Below are 16,956 nucleotides of genomic sequence, written 5' to 3'. Positions count from 1 at the left end.
CTCATACAACACATCATACAGTCCCTCAACTGATCTTGCTCCATTAGTTCCTTTAGGTCCATGTTTTCTTTGTACTGGTGAGCCCACAGTTGGGCACAGTACTCCCAACAGGAGCCAAATACAGGGAAAAAATCCTTTCCATCAACCAGTTTGCTGGATATACTTCTGCACACACAGCACAGTGAGCAGTTGGCCTCCTTTGGCATATAGGCACCCTGCTGATTTTGATAGTTGGAGAGGTTTGTCTAAGAAGAGTGAAGAAAGTCAATTTTAATGCTTTCCCTATAGAAGCCTGACATTCTTAAGAGATTTTTTAGCACTCGTTTCCTAAATCTATTAGAACAAGAAAGTTATTCCCAGCCCCATGAGAGTTTGTTGGCAGAAACAGTTATTCTACAAGCAGAAAACAATCAGGACCCCAATAATATGTGACCCATAAAAGCAAAGCAAGCCATCTCTCTAATCATTTTCAGATATGTATTTGTTCTCCTAGAGTTATTTTCCTTTGTTTTACTGGAAAGTGAAAAAAAGATTAGCCCTTGTGCCTATGAGTCTTTAACTCCCTGTTAAACCAGTGGGAGTTTCAGAAGTGAGTGAGTCCTGGGGTCTAGTCAGAGTACCACTTTACTTGTCTGCTTCAATCTAAAGGGTGTGATTCATATCAGAACATTTTAAAAAATCAAAGTTGATCAGTACAAGAATCTCTTAACCTGTTCCCTGCAGACTTCAGACACATAACACCAGACTCAAATCTGATGTAAGTAAAAACAAAATATAGGTTATATTAGACAGAAATTATTATAGAATACTTGGATCAAGTTCTCTGTGTCCACTACTGCTAGGACTCAAACCATTTGTTTCTCTTTCTCTGCTAAGTGCTTCCATATTACTACTGCTTTCTGGAGAAGTTGTTTCTCCCTTTGCAACATCTTGATCAGATAATGCATTTATTCAGAAAGAATAAATTCATTTAATATATGCTTCTTACACAGCATATATTAAATAATGATGATGAGTATAAAAAAATAAAGCTAGATTTTGGTATTTTTATCTTGTGCTAGAGATCATCAAAATCTAATGTGGAATCATACTGCAGACAAACCATATTCAAGAGAGTACTATAATTTAGATCAAATAAAATATGCACTGGTGTTGTGTTTTTGTCTCAAAATTAAGATCAATACATTGTATCTCTTGCACATAACTGATGTCTGTAGTAAATAGGAAAATGCACAGAAAGTAAAGAGAACATAATTCATGGACTTCTATACCATTTCTGTAGATTGCAAACTTTAAACAAATATTTCTGAAAGCTGTCAATTGCAAAAATCCGAGTTGATTGCAGATTACATTGCAACAGAGGAAAATGAATGCTGCCAAATTTGTTTTACCTGTTCCAAGAAACAAGACGTGGTATCTTCCATCCGCAGCATTCACTCGATCCACAGCAATCTTTGTATACTTGTAGTCAGCCCCTATGCGGATGATTAGAGGCCTCTTGTGTATTGGGTAAATGGGATTAAACATCAAAGGGTGGTTCCTAATGAAGGTCACAACATCGTCTGGAAACTCTTTGGTTGTCCTCACGTTGGGTGTGAAGGCTCCTCCCGGGCACTGCAGGAAACATGCACAGTAATGATGAACAGCACTCACCGTCTTTCTGAGAGCTTTCATCTCCAGATCATTTACAAATATGCACAGATAGCTGATGTAAGAAATTCTCCAAAAAGCACTTCAGACTTGGCCAAAAGTTACTATAGTCTATTAAGGGGAATAAACTGTTGAAAAGCTACACTTTGAACTCCCATCACTCCTGATAAAACAAACCAAAATTTATTTTTGCGCCTTCAAAATTCAGCTTGATGCAAAGATCTGTACTTCTGAACCTATTTCTACATTTTTTATGCTTCTAAACAGCCTGCTGAAAAAAAAGAATAACCAAAAAACCACCACCAAGAGAATTGGTATGGAAAGATACCAAACTTTTGCATGTTTCTTTTACAGAATTAGTACAAGGGCAAAAGACAAAATTTGATACTTAATTGTATTTGGCTAATATCCCTTTTGTCACTACGCTGATTGTAAGATGATGAAAGGGCCTGTGACTAAACTTCATTTGAAAGAGCAAGAATATGGAGTTATTGAGGGAGTCCCATAACAACTTATTTATATCTGAAAAAGTTTTCTATACTTTCCCCAATGCCTTAGAAGTAACTGAAGTCCATTAATACTTTGGATGCTTCTTTAAGTATAATAAAGCACCATCCAAATAATCATCCCTGAGGCATTCTGGGCCTCACGAGAAAGTAAAAGCCATCTTAGAAAACTCAGCTGTTTACTGAGTTTGAAGCTAACAGGAAACTGTGAAGAAATCAGAGCTATGTCAGTAATTGGCACAAAGTTCTGGGTGTACCTGTATTAATTTACCTGATTTTTTTTTTCTTTACAGCTATCACTACTTCACTTCTTACTGCTGCTTTTCAGCTTTCATTTTTTCCCCCTTACCATATTTCTGAGCTGTGAAACTCTCCTCAGAGTACTGGAGATATTCAGAAGTGTTTCAACACAGTATTTTTCCAATTGGAAAATGATTTGTTAAATAAAAAGCCCTCAATGGAAATTTGTTTATTTTGACAAGGGCCATTCTTACATCTAGGATGGAGTTTCTGGTCAAAACCACAGACCCAAAATAGGCACTATCTTAGGGAGAGATTTACCTCACCTGACTTCTACTCTCTGAAAGTCAGGCATTTATTCTTAGGTTTCCTCTGTAGTCAGTAATTCAGACTAAACACCCTGCTTTTAGATGGCTAAAATTACATAAAATGAATCATATTCTGAAAGACTTGGAAACTGTCTGGGGATATGTGAGTCATGTGTCAAACCCACCTGACGAGATGCAATGTTAGACTTTGGGTCTTCACCTTCCGGGGCATCCCCGTAACCACAGGCAGGAGTGCCTGTTCTACTCTCACTGCTAAAAGCTGTCCCCAATAAACTGTTCATTGGGTAAACCAGAAAACAGAGAGGGGACTTCAGCCTAATCACAGGCTTTAGTGTCCTCTTCTGCCTCAGTTAGGAGTTAATTATTTATACAAAGTAGAACAGCTCTGGTAGGAGCTCTTTAAATTGCTCTGGCATCAGTTCTCTCCAGAAGAAGAACCACAATTCAGCTCAGACATGGGTTGTTTCTCTCATCTTACATCCCTGACGATTTATTTTTTCTGGGCTCATATTTATCCAAAGGGTTTTGTTTTGGCTTTCATTAGAAATTTCATTAGAAATAATGCTATATGTTAATGCTCTAGGATTGCTCACAAAGTTGAATTCTTATTATCTCACTTACTTTACCCTCTCTGGCATATGCATCCACATGCCAGAAAATGTATGGAACTATCTGTTAAGATTAGCAACAAATGCTTGAAAAAGAACTGCATTCATCATTAGCAAGATTATTCTACTTGGTAGTGCTCTGCCAGACCCCAGTTCCTTTCAAGAGGGATTCTGTTTCACAAACAGTTCAACTTAAACTTTCCTGTCTCACATAGCTCAATTAAAAGTCTTTCTCTGATACCTTCAACCCTTCCATTTATGACTTGGAGTCACAAGACTTTTGTCTGTGACTTCTTGCAAAAATGTCTGTGCTATGATTCACACCAGCATGACCCTAAAAACTTACATTATACCACTGTTCCGAGCAAAGCCTTAACAAACATCTTTAATCAATTAATTCTTTTGCTAAACCAGTGACAAGCAAAAGATGATACTGATGAAACTTGTAAGCTCTCCCTTTCCTTCAAGGATTGAATGGGTATCCTTCACAGCTCATTCAAGAACTTGTCTACACATTTTTTTGTTCATGATTGATAATCAGAATTCTTTAATTTACAGCATATTCCCCAAAATGCTGTAGGTACAAAAACTATTTCTGAAAACACTGAAAAATGGAAACTACCCTCAAACATCACTGAGTTTAGTAGCAAGCTGCCAATTATGTATTTTTTTTTCCATAAGTAAGTTTTGCTTGTGGAGAAATAAGAAACCATTGGTATTTAGAGAAGGCCAGCCAAACACTGCTGAGTTGATCATGGCCAGAAGAATCCATTGCTTTATTTAATCCTACTGAAGCTGCACTGAAGCCTTTCCATTGTTTATCCAGTGTACTGACACATGATGAACTTTCATTTCTATCCAGAGGTTTAGCATGAATATCTCTTTAGGCAACTGCAAAGTAGGATTTTCCTTGTCATATAAAAAGCATCACTGTCTAGTCCAGCATCCCAGAGGTTACAAAAAAAGTACATGCCAGAGAGAAGACCTAGCCACACAGACTGCAAACATGGCTAATCATGTTAACTCTTTGAGCACAAATTCTGAGGAGCAAAAATTCCCCATGTCTTGATTTTCAAAGATGTTTTGATATAAATGAAAAATAAAGTTTGTGGCACACATTGAAAAGTGGAATTTTTTTGGCAGTGAAATAAAGGCAAAGCCAAAGAAATTCCATCTTAGAAAATATGACTTAAGGATACTGTGTTGTGGCTGAATCACGTGGAAGCACACAAAAGCCAGTGATCCAAAAACCAGTAATGGTCATCTAAAGGAATCTCCATGCGCTGTGATCTAAAAATTTATCTTCCAATTCAGAGCTCATTGCCATATCTGGAAAGTGTACATAATTTCTGTCGCCATGTTAAATCCAAATCTGTTTTTTTTCCCCTTTCTGTTGTGCTCCCCAACTACCTTAGGCCCATCTGGAATACCTCAGAAGCCTCCATGAGGTGAACCAAAAAAAACATGGCAGTGGTTAAGGAAACACATACGAACAAAATACTCTGAAGCAGCAAGAAACTTTGAAATGTGACTAATCACAGGAGTGTGAAACTTCCTGTTTGAATGGGTCTTTTTTTTCTTTTTAAAGCCTCAGTGAACTCATGAGATTAGAGCTGTATGAATTAATTGCAAGGAAAGACTAATGCTAGCATTACACTTTGGTGGAATGTCAGGTATTGATTAGTTAATTCAAGAGATCTAGGAATGTAAAGTCCTAACTCTTTCAGCCAGCAACAACTGCACTAAAATGCAGGGAGAGCTATTCTATGTATCTGAGCTATTCCTCGTAGGAGAGAGAAAAAGAACAAGATTTTGCAGCACAAAGACAAATCAGACTGAAATAGTGATATGGTTAAAGGCTCTCACAGGGACTGTAAAAATTAAAATAAAATTTAATTTCCTGTGATGAATGGAAAAGCAACAAAGTATTAATCTAAAAAAAATATAGCTGCATTATTGAGAGATAACTTATGATTCTCTGCATACTTATTTCGTTCTGATACTTGAGAAACTGTAAGACTTCATAGAAATCAACATACCCCCACACTACCATACTTCATTTAGCAAATATGGATTCAGATATGATTCTAGAGAAAGTTCATACATTCTTCATTAAAGCTTGAAATATTAAATGTCACATTTCTGCTAAATATAAATTATGAATAGTTAAGTAAGCAAATATGAAAAAGAAAAAGTGCATTAACAGCAATTTTTATACATCATGAAGTTGAAAAGTAAGAAGAAACAATAGTTTTCTTTAAAATATTTAATGAGATAATTTTACATAAGTTGGAAACAGAGCTAGGTCTAATCGTGTACAGAATTTATTGGAAGATTATTACTACTCTGATACAGTGACAGAAAGTCCTGAAAGCAAGGCATACAAAAAGCATCCTCACGAGGAAGACTACGGTGAACTGAATGGCAAGAAAATGCATTTATTTCTAGGTCTCTCTTCTAAGATTCAGAACCTGGCAGGGTATGACTCAGTCAGGTGACAAGTCCCAGAAACCTCTAAATCTCCTACTACAGACTTACAGACATTTGGATCCAGGCTGTGGAACACACTAACAATGCTGTCTTTGCATGCTTGTTTATTTAGCTACATTTTGCTCAAATGTACCCACAAAATGGATTTGCAGGCAACTGAAAAGCAAATAAAATAGTTTTGGATTGTAACTGTCACAGTCACATAGAGACTTCTCTCCTGGAATAAATAATATTTATTTATGCCTTAAACAAAGACAAGCAATTGGCAAGACTGAATAAACATCTTTGTACTTACGGTGCCAGGTCGTGGGTATGGAATTCTGCCCTGATATGGAATCAGCTGGTGGTTTGGGCCCTCCTTGTGTGCAAATGGTCCATTGAACACAGTCTGAATGTCAGACAGATGATACACACACACGGCTGAGCCTTTAAATATGGAGCTGGAAGACAAGAAAAAAGTTAGCATTGCAGTCTACCAACTTTTTTATAGCTTTCCCATAATTTTGCATGGTCCAATGATGAAAGATACCTCTAACAAAATATTTTATACAATTCATTGCTTTTATATGGATTTAAAACATTTTAAATCAATTAATCTAGTTGCCCAATATTCACCACAACTTCCTAAGACTTAGCACCTTTCTGAACAGTGAACTGAAAAAAGAGAGAGGCAGGCGCTACCCTACTGGTGCAATAAGAAGATTTCCTAATGCTAAATATAGAAGAAATATAATCTGGCTCTAGTTAAATCAATGGCAAAAATATTGCTGACTTCAGTGTGGCAGGAGTTTTATAAACTTTCTACTGCCAAGCTCAGCACAGGTTTCTAGAACTCCCTACCAGTATATTAACCACAAGACCTCCATGTGCCTCCTAAAATACATGGCTAAAATATTAATCAAAACATCCAGAGCAATTACAATTGGTTGGATTATTATAATCAGTTTCCAGCTTCTTTGCAAAAAATGGGGACATGATGCAGCTGTAAAGAATTACTCCCATACAGTCCTCAAATCTGCCCATAAAACTGGTCTTATGAAGACCAAAGTTCGAAGCCTCCTGAGGAGAACCAAGGGATTTGTCTAAGAAAAGGGCATGTTCTTCTCACTGCTGTAGATTCAGCCAGGGGTCCAGGTAGCACAAGCCCTGAATGGTCTCCATCACCCCATGATGATGAAGGGCACTAGGGAAAATATTTCCAGATTGATGCTAAGGCTGACTACAGTGAATGAACTCCTTCATTTTTCCTTTCACTGCATGCAAGACTTGTGGTATTTATTTTTAAAAAGTGGAAACTCCAGACAGTCTAAAATCTGCCTGGTGTTAACTGTAGGATGAAGATAATCCAAGTAACTGTTTTCAATTGAAGAAGGAAAAACACTCCACAAAAAGGCCTGAAAACATTATACATTGTGTATAAACAACAAAAGTGAAATCCACATCGCTCTCAGTTATATATGGATTAGTAGAATGAACCTTTTAGATGGATTATGGTATGTGTGGAAATTTTACTAGGTATTAATAGATTTTGAGAAATAAATTTAGTCTTTCCAGATGTTTTATGTTAGATTTACAGCATATTATGACACTAAAATAATTTAGTTCAGTATTACTTGGTTTCCTTCAGTATGATTTAGATAAAAATACGAGCAGTTATTACTTCCTGTGATGTTTCTCTCTTGCTACTGTTATGAGTTGGAAGTCTACAGAGATGAAGGTAAAGGAACTATTAAGGAGTAAAAAATCCATATGGTTTCTGTATTTAACTATAGTTGAGCAAAAATAAAGCAAGAATAGACCATGTGGTTCACAATAACAGATATGCATGTGTAAAAACTTCAGTAGAGAGAGAAAATAGCTTGAGAGCCAGGAAAAAGTGAAGTTTTCTCTTTTTTGTAACCTTATATGGTCCTGTGATTCAAACCTCATTTCCACTGAGAAATACCAGAATTAAGTACAATTTCCAGTTCAGTCATGCTGTACCCCCAACATAATGATAAGTGTGGTTTCACTACTAAACATAAGCTCATCCTTTTCTCCTTTTGTGAAGTAGGAATTAAGGACAGCACCTACATTTACAAGTCATGTGATGCTTTTTTTCCCAATTAAATATCATAGAATCATATTCTCTTGTCATATTTACATATTTGAGTAAACAGACCCCTATATCCCAGTGAAAGAAGTCTACTCTAGAAAAAAAACCCGAAAGGATTATTTTACTAAAAAATGCCATTAAAGGAATTATTAACAATAAATTACATAATTTTCTAATTTGATCAAATCAATTAAATGGAAATTTTAAAAAGCCCAACCAGAAGACTTCTTTGAATGTAAGAAATTACAGTTAAATAATAAAGAGCAGCATATCAGAAATCAGAGGACAGCAACAAATTTTACTCTGTGTTAACACTATGTAGTGAGGGCAAGAGGAAAAATGAAAAAAATAAATGTAGAGGTGGAACAATCTGTTGGTACACCTGTCAGTCTGTCTTTGTGGAGAGTTTCATATGTAGTGCTTCCAACACCCTTGGGAGCTCAGTAAATGCTTTCTAAACCAGACAGTGACTACAGCTGACTGGCAACAGGGAGCTGCAAGGAGGTCACCAAATGCCACGTAGGCTTGTCCTTTTGTAGCCAACTGAAGCCAATATGGTTATTTGCCATCTCTGTGATCATCAGCCAGCTGAGAGGCTGGACATGATTTGTGTGAATTCATGTAAGAATTCCTGGTTTGATCCTGCAGGGTGCTGGATGTTCTTCAGGAGATGTTAAGTGCTCTCAGATGCCACATGAATTCACTGCTTGGAGTCATTCTGCTTCCCACTGCTGAGTAGTGACAAGTGGCCCTCCATGGAAATGTTTTCCCAGTGGCAGCTGACAGTGTGTCAGGAAGCAGTTTGCTCCAAGAAGCATAGCTCTGACATGGATACCAGCAGCAATGATACTGAGATCATGCATGCAAACCACAAACACACAAAATTGCCCAGCACAGCCTCCTCCACAAAGTATCAGTTTCAGTTTTCATACAGAAAATCAGGTATTTCAGGTATTTTTTTTCAAATCTCCATGTTTACCTTGATGTTGTAAAAATTCCATACACGAGTGTTGTTCTGGGGTTATCTGTCTCTAGGAGAAATACATCCTCTGTAAGAAAGAAACATTTTGAATAGTAAGAAAAAGTTTATTTTCCAGATTAATTGATGGTTTTATTCCTCGTAAACTCAACAGCAGTTTTATCTCAGAGTTGAATGGGAAGGAAACTTACCACATGAACAGACCATATATGCACAAATTTAGCACTCGAATATTCAGAAACAAATTTGGAAATTAACTCCATGCCCTCTAGCCTTATGGAGACAGAAGGTAAAATTTTCAAATACATTCAGGATATATGTCAGACATTTTTCTCAGCTGTACCTTGTTTCAGCTGGTTGTTTAGCAGTAGGAAAACATTAAAGTTGCATTTGGTTAAAGACAAAGAGTTCCCATAGATGGATGTAATCGAAAACAGGGAAATTAGGTGTTTTATTGTCCAGAACATGCTGGAGTGCCCTCAGTAGAGCATTTTCAACATGATATGAATGGCAGGCAGCTTTGCAGTAAAGACTGTGAGAGATGTAAACCTCCCGCCTCCTGTTGTGTAGGGATTTATTGTTGCACTGTACCTACTCACTGAAATGAATTTACCCACTATTACCTCTGATCCACTGATCTGCTGATTTTTTTTTCACACTTCAGTGAAAACTACTTTAATTTCTGACAGTTGCTGCTTACAAATGTTTTTAATAACTATAATCATGCTACCTCTTAAACTTAATTTACAACTCAAAAAAGATTGAACTGTTTCAGCTTTTTATCACAGAATACATTTTGTAGCTTTCCATTAATTTATGTGGCTCTTTCATTTAACCCACTGAATATTTTAAATATTCTTTTCAATATGTCAGAAGCAAAAGACTTCACCATGCAGAACTGGAAGTGTTATACTCTCCTGCATTAAACATGAACACAGAAGCATGTGTTTGCTCTCTCCCAGTTTTCTGAATTTCCAGCTGTGATTGTATTCCTCCTCTTTGCTAGGGAATTGTGCTGGGAGCCCATGCTGAGAGCATTTGTCTCCTATTCACTGTGGTCCTACATTTTGTCATACAAGAAACTAAAAGCAGTTATCCTACTGATTTGTGGAAGAGGAGGGGGTGGGTAAATCACAGCTCTGAAAGATGAGCTGCTGTGGCAGTGCTGAGGCACTGTGACCTTCAGAAAATCAGTCCTCCAAGCACCTTGCACACTGCAGCTAGAGCAAGTCAGGATCTGCTCCTGGGCCCAATCAGGTTCCACTGAAACCTTGAACCAAAGCAAGTCCACCAAACAGCTGTCAATATATAAACTCCAAAAGACTCCAAACTCCATTTGCTATGGTGGGAATCAGGAATAACAATCAACAAAAGAAAAAGAGTGTACAAAGGAGAGAAGATCAGAACCAGATGCAGACCCAGTGCAGGGCACATCAGGTGCTTATATTATTTATATTTATAGTAAAACATATACCAAATCTTCCAAAACCTGAATTTATAACTGATTTTACACATCTCAGCTATAGAAAATATAAAATTTGAAACTTTCTGTTAATGGCGCTGTAGGCATCAAGATATGCATCTATTAATTCCTTCATGAAAAGAAGCCTCTTGTGATTGCTGTATAGATTATGCATTTCATATTTACAGTATTTCACATGTTGAAATTAAAATTTATGTGACTGAATGGTTCCTGAAAAATTATTTTATGGATAGTGCTATTGTTGGTGCCAGTAACAGGATTTATTAGTATTATCTTGAATTACCAAACTGAAGACTCTGCCCTGTGATCAAAAAATAGAAAAAATACATCATGGAAAAGCTGTGTGTTACACTGTGGTATAAGAAACAGTTTCAAAGGGTTATTAAAAATTCTCTATTGTAATCCAAGCTAGTAGCAATATAGTAAGAGTCACTAAGATGTTTCCTTCCAAATATAAATTCTTTACATACATCATTTTATATAGTCAGATTAATTACCTTTATTTCAAAGGTAATGATAATTATACAGAGAGACTCATGAAGAATTTTTTTCTTTTGCTGTCATAAAACTGCAAGGGGAATTATGTCATGGACTTCTAGTGCTATGATTTCACTGTTAACAGCTTGACTAAGAAACAGAATGAAATATGCACAAGGTATAGCATTTAGATGAAATTTTAATGAATGTTTATTGTGATACCTAATTCATCAAAGTATGTTTCTGTTCCATCTTCATCCATTACTGAGCACACAAGTCTTGCTTTCAAGAACGTTGTCCACTTGTTCACGAGACTGCGCTGACCACCTGTGTCATTCTGGAAAGGAATATTATTTTCAGAAAAGAAGAAATAAAACACAGTTAACATTTTATTGTGCTTTCCCACATTTTTCTCAGGTTAATTTATTATCTAGATAATTATCTGGTAAATGTAATATTAAAAATAGATAGTCTAAGCCAAATCCCCTTATCTAAACATTCTATATGCAGAAAAATCCAAGAACTAGTTTTCTGAGTGGAACTTCTCTGCTGGGCTAGCAGGGTTGGAGGGCTGGGCAGTAGATGTTGTGCATCAGCAGTGTATGCTGTTACAAATGAAGTGACTGGAGCTCTGCATCACTCCTTGACACCCAGGATAAAGTCCATGCCATCTCTAGAAGGTCCCAGACTAGTCCTGACTGCATGGCTGCAGCTGACCTAGTAAGCCATGCTGGCACATGAGGTGGTGCTCTAAACAGTATTCAGAAAGAGTGGCTAGTGTAGGTCAAGTTGATTATGCACTGGTGCAAGCCCTGCTAGCTTGATCCAGAGATTGGTCACAGCTCACTCGTGGATCATTCCAGTTTTCCACGGTTCAAGGTGGGAACTGTGACTGCCAAACCAGGTGATGCAGCTCTGGGCTGACACATCCTGGCTAACAGTGCTGGTGAATGCCTTATGTAAGAGCAGTGTCTTCCAAACTGCATGACATGATGTCACCCAAGGAAAGAGAAAAACCAAAATGCAGAAGCTATTGAAAAGTGATTTCAGTAAAGTGCTGTTCATGTTTCACTGATGCTGCTGGAGTTGGTAATCCAACATTTTGGGTGACTTACAAGGAGCGTTTCCAGGAGTAATATATTTTGCTAGTCTCAAAGGTGTTGATACATGAATAGATGGTATGTATACAAGAATACAAATATGACTGGCTCAGATTTATTTTCACTGGCCTTGGGATTCTGCCACTGGCTTCAGTGTAAGTCTAAAAAGGCTTAGGCCTTTCAAAAATCATCTGGGCTTCACTATAACAGTAAAAAACCAAATACAGCTGTAAAAGTGTGAAACGTCTTCTTGCAAAATACCCAAAAAGGCCTTTAGACACTCTCACTAAAATACAGAGAATGGAGATTATGAAAAAAATCACATTGCCAGAGAAGGACAAACACCTTCACACTCAGGCACAAAAGCATCACAAAGCCTCAAATTCTAAGGAAAACCCAAATTAAAGACAGGGAATATATAAACAATCACAATGAACTGTCTGAAGCCTTCCAAAGGGTAGAATGAATAAGCTAGAAGCAATTGTTCAATTATAGTTTTTCTCTCATTAAAAAAAAATTGATTTCACCATAGATATTAGTAACTGCTTCAATCATTTTTCATCTACAGTTGATTAGAGATACAAAAAAACCCGAAATAGAGACAACAAGGAGTGCTGTGAAAAAAATTAATTATTGCCCAGGAATAGCCATAACTCCTGAATTTAAATTTCCTGTGCACATTTTTAAAGTTGGGTTCACACAGGCATCAATACAAGCAAGCAGAAAGAACAGATGTTGCAAAAATGAAAACAGCATTTGAAAGTTAAATCCACAAATTTAAAAGCTTAATATTTCTGATGTGCTTTAAATATTTTGAGTGTTTGTGTGTGTATGTGTGTGTGTGTGTGAAAGCCTTCATTGCCTAAAGTTCATTTGTATGAAGAAAATAAAGTGCCTTATTTGTGCCTAGGACAGCAAGTTTGAAAATTCAACACAGATATCTGCTCTGACTCAGGCAGAGAAATACACAAATCCCCAATGCAGTCTTACATGCATAGTCAGATATCTATAACCTGTTCAGACCCTAGCTGTGAGTTCTGTAACAACTCTTCTTAATTATGAATGGCAACATAGAAACAGGAAATTTTGTCAAATCAAAGCATTTAATCTTTTAGGTTATCATGTCACATTAGCAGCTTATCCCAGCAACCTGGTAAACAAAATCTTTCTTACTGGGCATACTCTTGCAATCATTGAATGGATTTGTTTTGTGCTGCCGCTGTTGTCTGTGAGTCTTTCTTTGAAGAAGAAGTAGATTTTGGCATCATTGGGGTCAGTGCCATCTGGGATAACATGAGCATCCACAAAAATAGGCTCTGAAATGAAAGAGTTTACCAAAAGGATGAAACCAAAAGATGCATCAGTATAAGCAACAAATGATTTGACATTTACTGACTGTTTCAAGGAAGTGCTGAATATAGCAAATATCAACAGGTAAATGCCTTGCTGGCAGTCGTATGTGTTTGCATCCTCAAATTTTATTTCACAGCAAATTTTTAGAGGAGCAGTCCAGAAACAATGGCATTAGATTACTGCAGAGACTCAAAGATATCGAGGAAGAAAGAAGAATCAGCGTGTTATCTGGGGCACCTAAGGAAACTCATTGAGACAAAACATAAAGTAAGCTGGAAGAGCTTAGAAATAACAAGGTTCATGAATAAGAGGGGGAAACAATCTGTGTAACCTAGAAGTGGAAAGCAGTGCATGCAAATGCTTGAACAGCATTTGACTTCATATGAGAGCTGGTAAACATAATCAAATGTAGGTGCAAAACACTAGAAACAGGAAATTAGGGAGAGAGCAAATAATTTATAATCTTAGCAAGCATATAAATATAATAATAAGCATATAAATGATATATAACCTTAGCAAGTATAAAAAGGCAGGAACCCTCAGAATATCTCCTTTGACTGAAGGAAGCCATGGCCCCTCTGTCTGCAGGCTTTATCTTTTCAATGATCATGCAAGATTGCTTGTTTGGTTGAAGTGCAGCACAAAGTTTGAAACAATCTGATACAAAAGTTGAATGCCTGACAGAAAACTCTCTTTAGGGTGCAGTATTTTTCTGTTCACGTAAGTCTATTCTCAATTAATACAACAAATGTCATGACTCTGGTTCTAAAAGAACACGGAAATAAATTGGACTTTCAAGTACCTGTTTTAAACAAGCAGATTTTCCAGAAATTAGGCATTTTTAAAAGTTCTTTTTCTCTAATTCATTTCAGGATGCACATGTTAGGGTGGGCAGATAAGTGTAAGAATGTATAACAAAGAGAAAAAAAATTTAGATAGCAGATATAGCTCCCTTTCACAGTGAATTTGTGATTGAAATAATGTGATTTCATTGCAGTCACTGCCAGACAGGAGTAAGTTACCATAAAAAATATTAAGACAAAAAACCTGAAGGTGTTTTAAAACCGTAACTGCTGTGCTAGTTGCTCTCCATAAACTTTCACACCTATCTCTGCTCAGTGGGTTGACCATCATTTTAATTCAAATTGGTTTCATTGGAAGAAGTCTTCTTATCAGTAAGACAGGGAGAATTTTCACAGAGATGTCAGTGAAGCAAAGAGTTATGTGATTCCATTCAGTAATGAGTTTTCCTACTGTGTTTAGATAACCAATTCCTCACCACTGAAATAAGTGGAAATGATCCTTATTGACTTCTCTGATAGTGGGACACTTTTCTGCACACATTTTGAATGCAAGGGGTGGTGAATGTTCTGTGGATGGATTACCTTGAATTAACTGAGGCTGGTGGCTTAGAATCAAACACTGATTTAAGGCAATATGTGATTCATTAATGGTGAAAGCACTTTTCTAGAAATCAGACTGTCTGACCAATTGGCATTGGAAAGGGTTTTTCATACACTTGCCCTCAAACAGCTTGGTTCAGCCTTAATGCAAAAAAGGCCCTCAGGTGGGGTGGCCTAGGAGCTTGGTTCATGCAGGGATCTCTCTACATCTGTGCATTGTCTAGTTTGTATTTACACACATTTCTTCATGGTTCAACTTCATAAATTAAATTTCAGAGACAAGCTCTTTAGAAGATAAGGTCTTTGTTTTAAGCAAAGGAGAGAAGAATCTCTGTGACACCCATTAAAACTGGTAAATTAAAGGCATCTCACCACTCAGCCACTTGGAGTTGTGCTGGTCAGTCCTCACTGCATTCCTCCTGGTCAGACTGCGAAAAATGGCTGCATCTGTCCCCATGAAATCAATGTATATTCCTGAAAAAAGCTCTTCATCTGAGAAGAATTGAAATGGAGGGAGAATTATTATGGCTTTGGGGAAAACAAAAGTTTGTTTTAAATTCATCAGCTCTTTACACAGAAGTCTATACCGATAAATAGTGGGTCATGGGAATTAAGTTTTCTCTGATTTACAAAGACTCAACCTAGAATGCATGAGAGCAATCCAGACTTTATGGAGCTGTACCATTAAATGCCACAGCAGAGCTGCATAGACAGGACATCGTTCTTGATAGGAAGTTTAGTTGCTCCACTTCAGAATAAGGGCTGGTGATATCAAAAAGTATCACATTCAGTATCTTAAGCATGCACTTCAAAGAATTTTTTTCTTTTTTTTTTTTTTTTTTGCTACAGAAGTAGATGAGGTGACCGGGTTGAATTTATTGCTGCTGTAAACTGGTACAATATCCATTGCAGTCAGTGGATCAGCGCCAATTTTTACCAGCAGTGCTGTTACGGCTGCCCCGGCAGCCTCAAGCTGACTTCAGTATTGCAGAGGCCAGACAAGCACATTATTGAACTTTACTCAGAGTAATATGGAGCAACAGTTGTCCCCTTCTGTGTACTTGGTTCTACGTATAGGGTCATTTTACTTGAGCAGAATGAGACATGCAACTCCAACATTAACAGAACCATGAGCTTCTGCTCCCTGTGCAGGGCTGAAAACTCAGCCCATCAGTCAGGATGTCTATCTGTGCTTGAGTCTGTGTGTGTGCATAAACATACATATATATAATTACAATTACATATACTGTCATTTTCTACTCCGTGAATAACCAAGCAATTTCCCCTGACTAATGACAATGAAACCCCAGAGTAGAAAACAGTAGCTAAAATAAACTGTAACTCTCAGAGTGGGAGTGGTGGCTGAATGCATTCCAGTACAGCTGGGTCCTTTGATTGATGTTTTTGTCTGTGCTCCTGGACTACCCAGAGAGTGTGGTCAAGCTGGCAAGAGTCACAGGCTCAAGAAATACTTGAGGCTATTTTCATGCTGTGCATGTGTGTGTGTGCGTGTGTGTGTGTGTTCATAATCAGCATGGAAGACTATTGAGAAGCTCATGAGAGAATCAAAACTCTGGAGACTGTGCTTTTCTGCTGCTAACTGGAGCCTGAACTGAACCCTGGCAGGGCATCCAGCAGCCACTCTTCTGCTCTCACCTCTCCCTGAGATGACAAGATTCATGCACAGGGGATTTACGCAATGCATTTGCTGCATGCTGCTGAAGCATTCACCTCTGGAGCAGATATTGACAGAATGATGTTACATCTGTACAAATTTATAAGTGATTCTGTATACTTGCCTCCTTGCCTCAATCCATCAGAACTTTATTCTTATTATGAAACGCACTGGCGGAAAGAGATCAGGTTTACAGTTCTCACTAATGTTATGTACAGTCCTGAGCATATGCACATACATACTTCAGCAACAGTAGTATACTATGTAATTTTAATCCTATTACATTTCAATGGTATTACTTATGTCTTAGGCATTCCTAATGTCTGTTTGCTAGTCATGTATCAGAAGAGATCCATCAGTTCCACTTCCTTCTGGTAAAATCCTTAAATTCCACACAGTATTTGGTCTGCACAGCACAATGAGCTCACTGCACTTTGTAACTGGGGAGAATTACTGAACTGATGAGGTATGTCTGCTTTTATAAATATTTCACAGTCTTGGTGGGGAGAGAGGCATGCATCCTGCACACTAGTAATGTCAAATTGCACAAAAGCACATTTTTAATTGT

The 16,956-nt window shown here is 37.4% G+C and overlaps 1 protein-coding gene across 2 annotated transcripts in view; it reads right to left on the bottom strand.

Moving 5' to 3' along the window:
* SEMA3C (semaphorin 3C) overlaps positions 1-16,956 on the bottom strand; it is a 116,812-nt gene that overhangs the window by 23,607 nt on the left and 76,249 nt on the right. For both annotated transcript variants that reach the window (XM_033058802.1, XM_033058803.2), the window contains exons 7-12: positions 15,086-15,205; positions 13,131-13,273; positions 11,080-11,194; positions 8,898-8,967; positions 6,119-6,263; positions 1,392-1,614 (exon numbers count right to left, since the gene is read on the bottom strand). In XM_033058802.1, coding sequence (XP_032914693.1) covers positions 1,392-1,614; positions 6,119-6,263; positions 8,898-8,967; positions 11,080-11,194; positions 13,131-13,273; positions 15,086-15,205 — 816 coding nt within the window. The remainder of the gene's footprint in view (positions 1-1,391; positions 1,615-6,118; positions 6,264-8,897; positions 8,968-11,079; positions 11,195-13,130; positions 13,274-15,085; positions 15,206-16,956) is intronic.

The sequence above is a fragment of the Catharus ustulatus genome, chromosome 4, assembly GCF_009819885.2.
Source record: "Catharus ustulatus isolate bCatUst1 chromosome 4, bCatUst1.pri.v2, whole genome shotgun sequence".
Taxonomy (NCBI): domain Eukaryota; kingdom Metazoa; phylum Chordata; class Aves; order Passeriformes; family Turdidae; genus Catharus; species Catharus ustulatus.
Note: the sequence above shows the minus strand (reverse complement) of the source record. Positions and strands in the feature narration are given on the sequence as shown.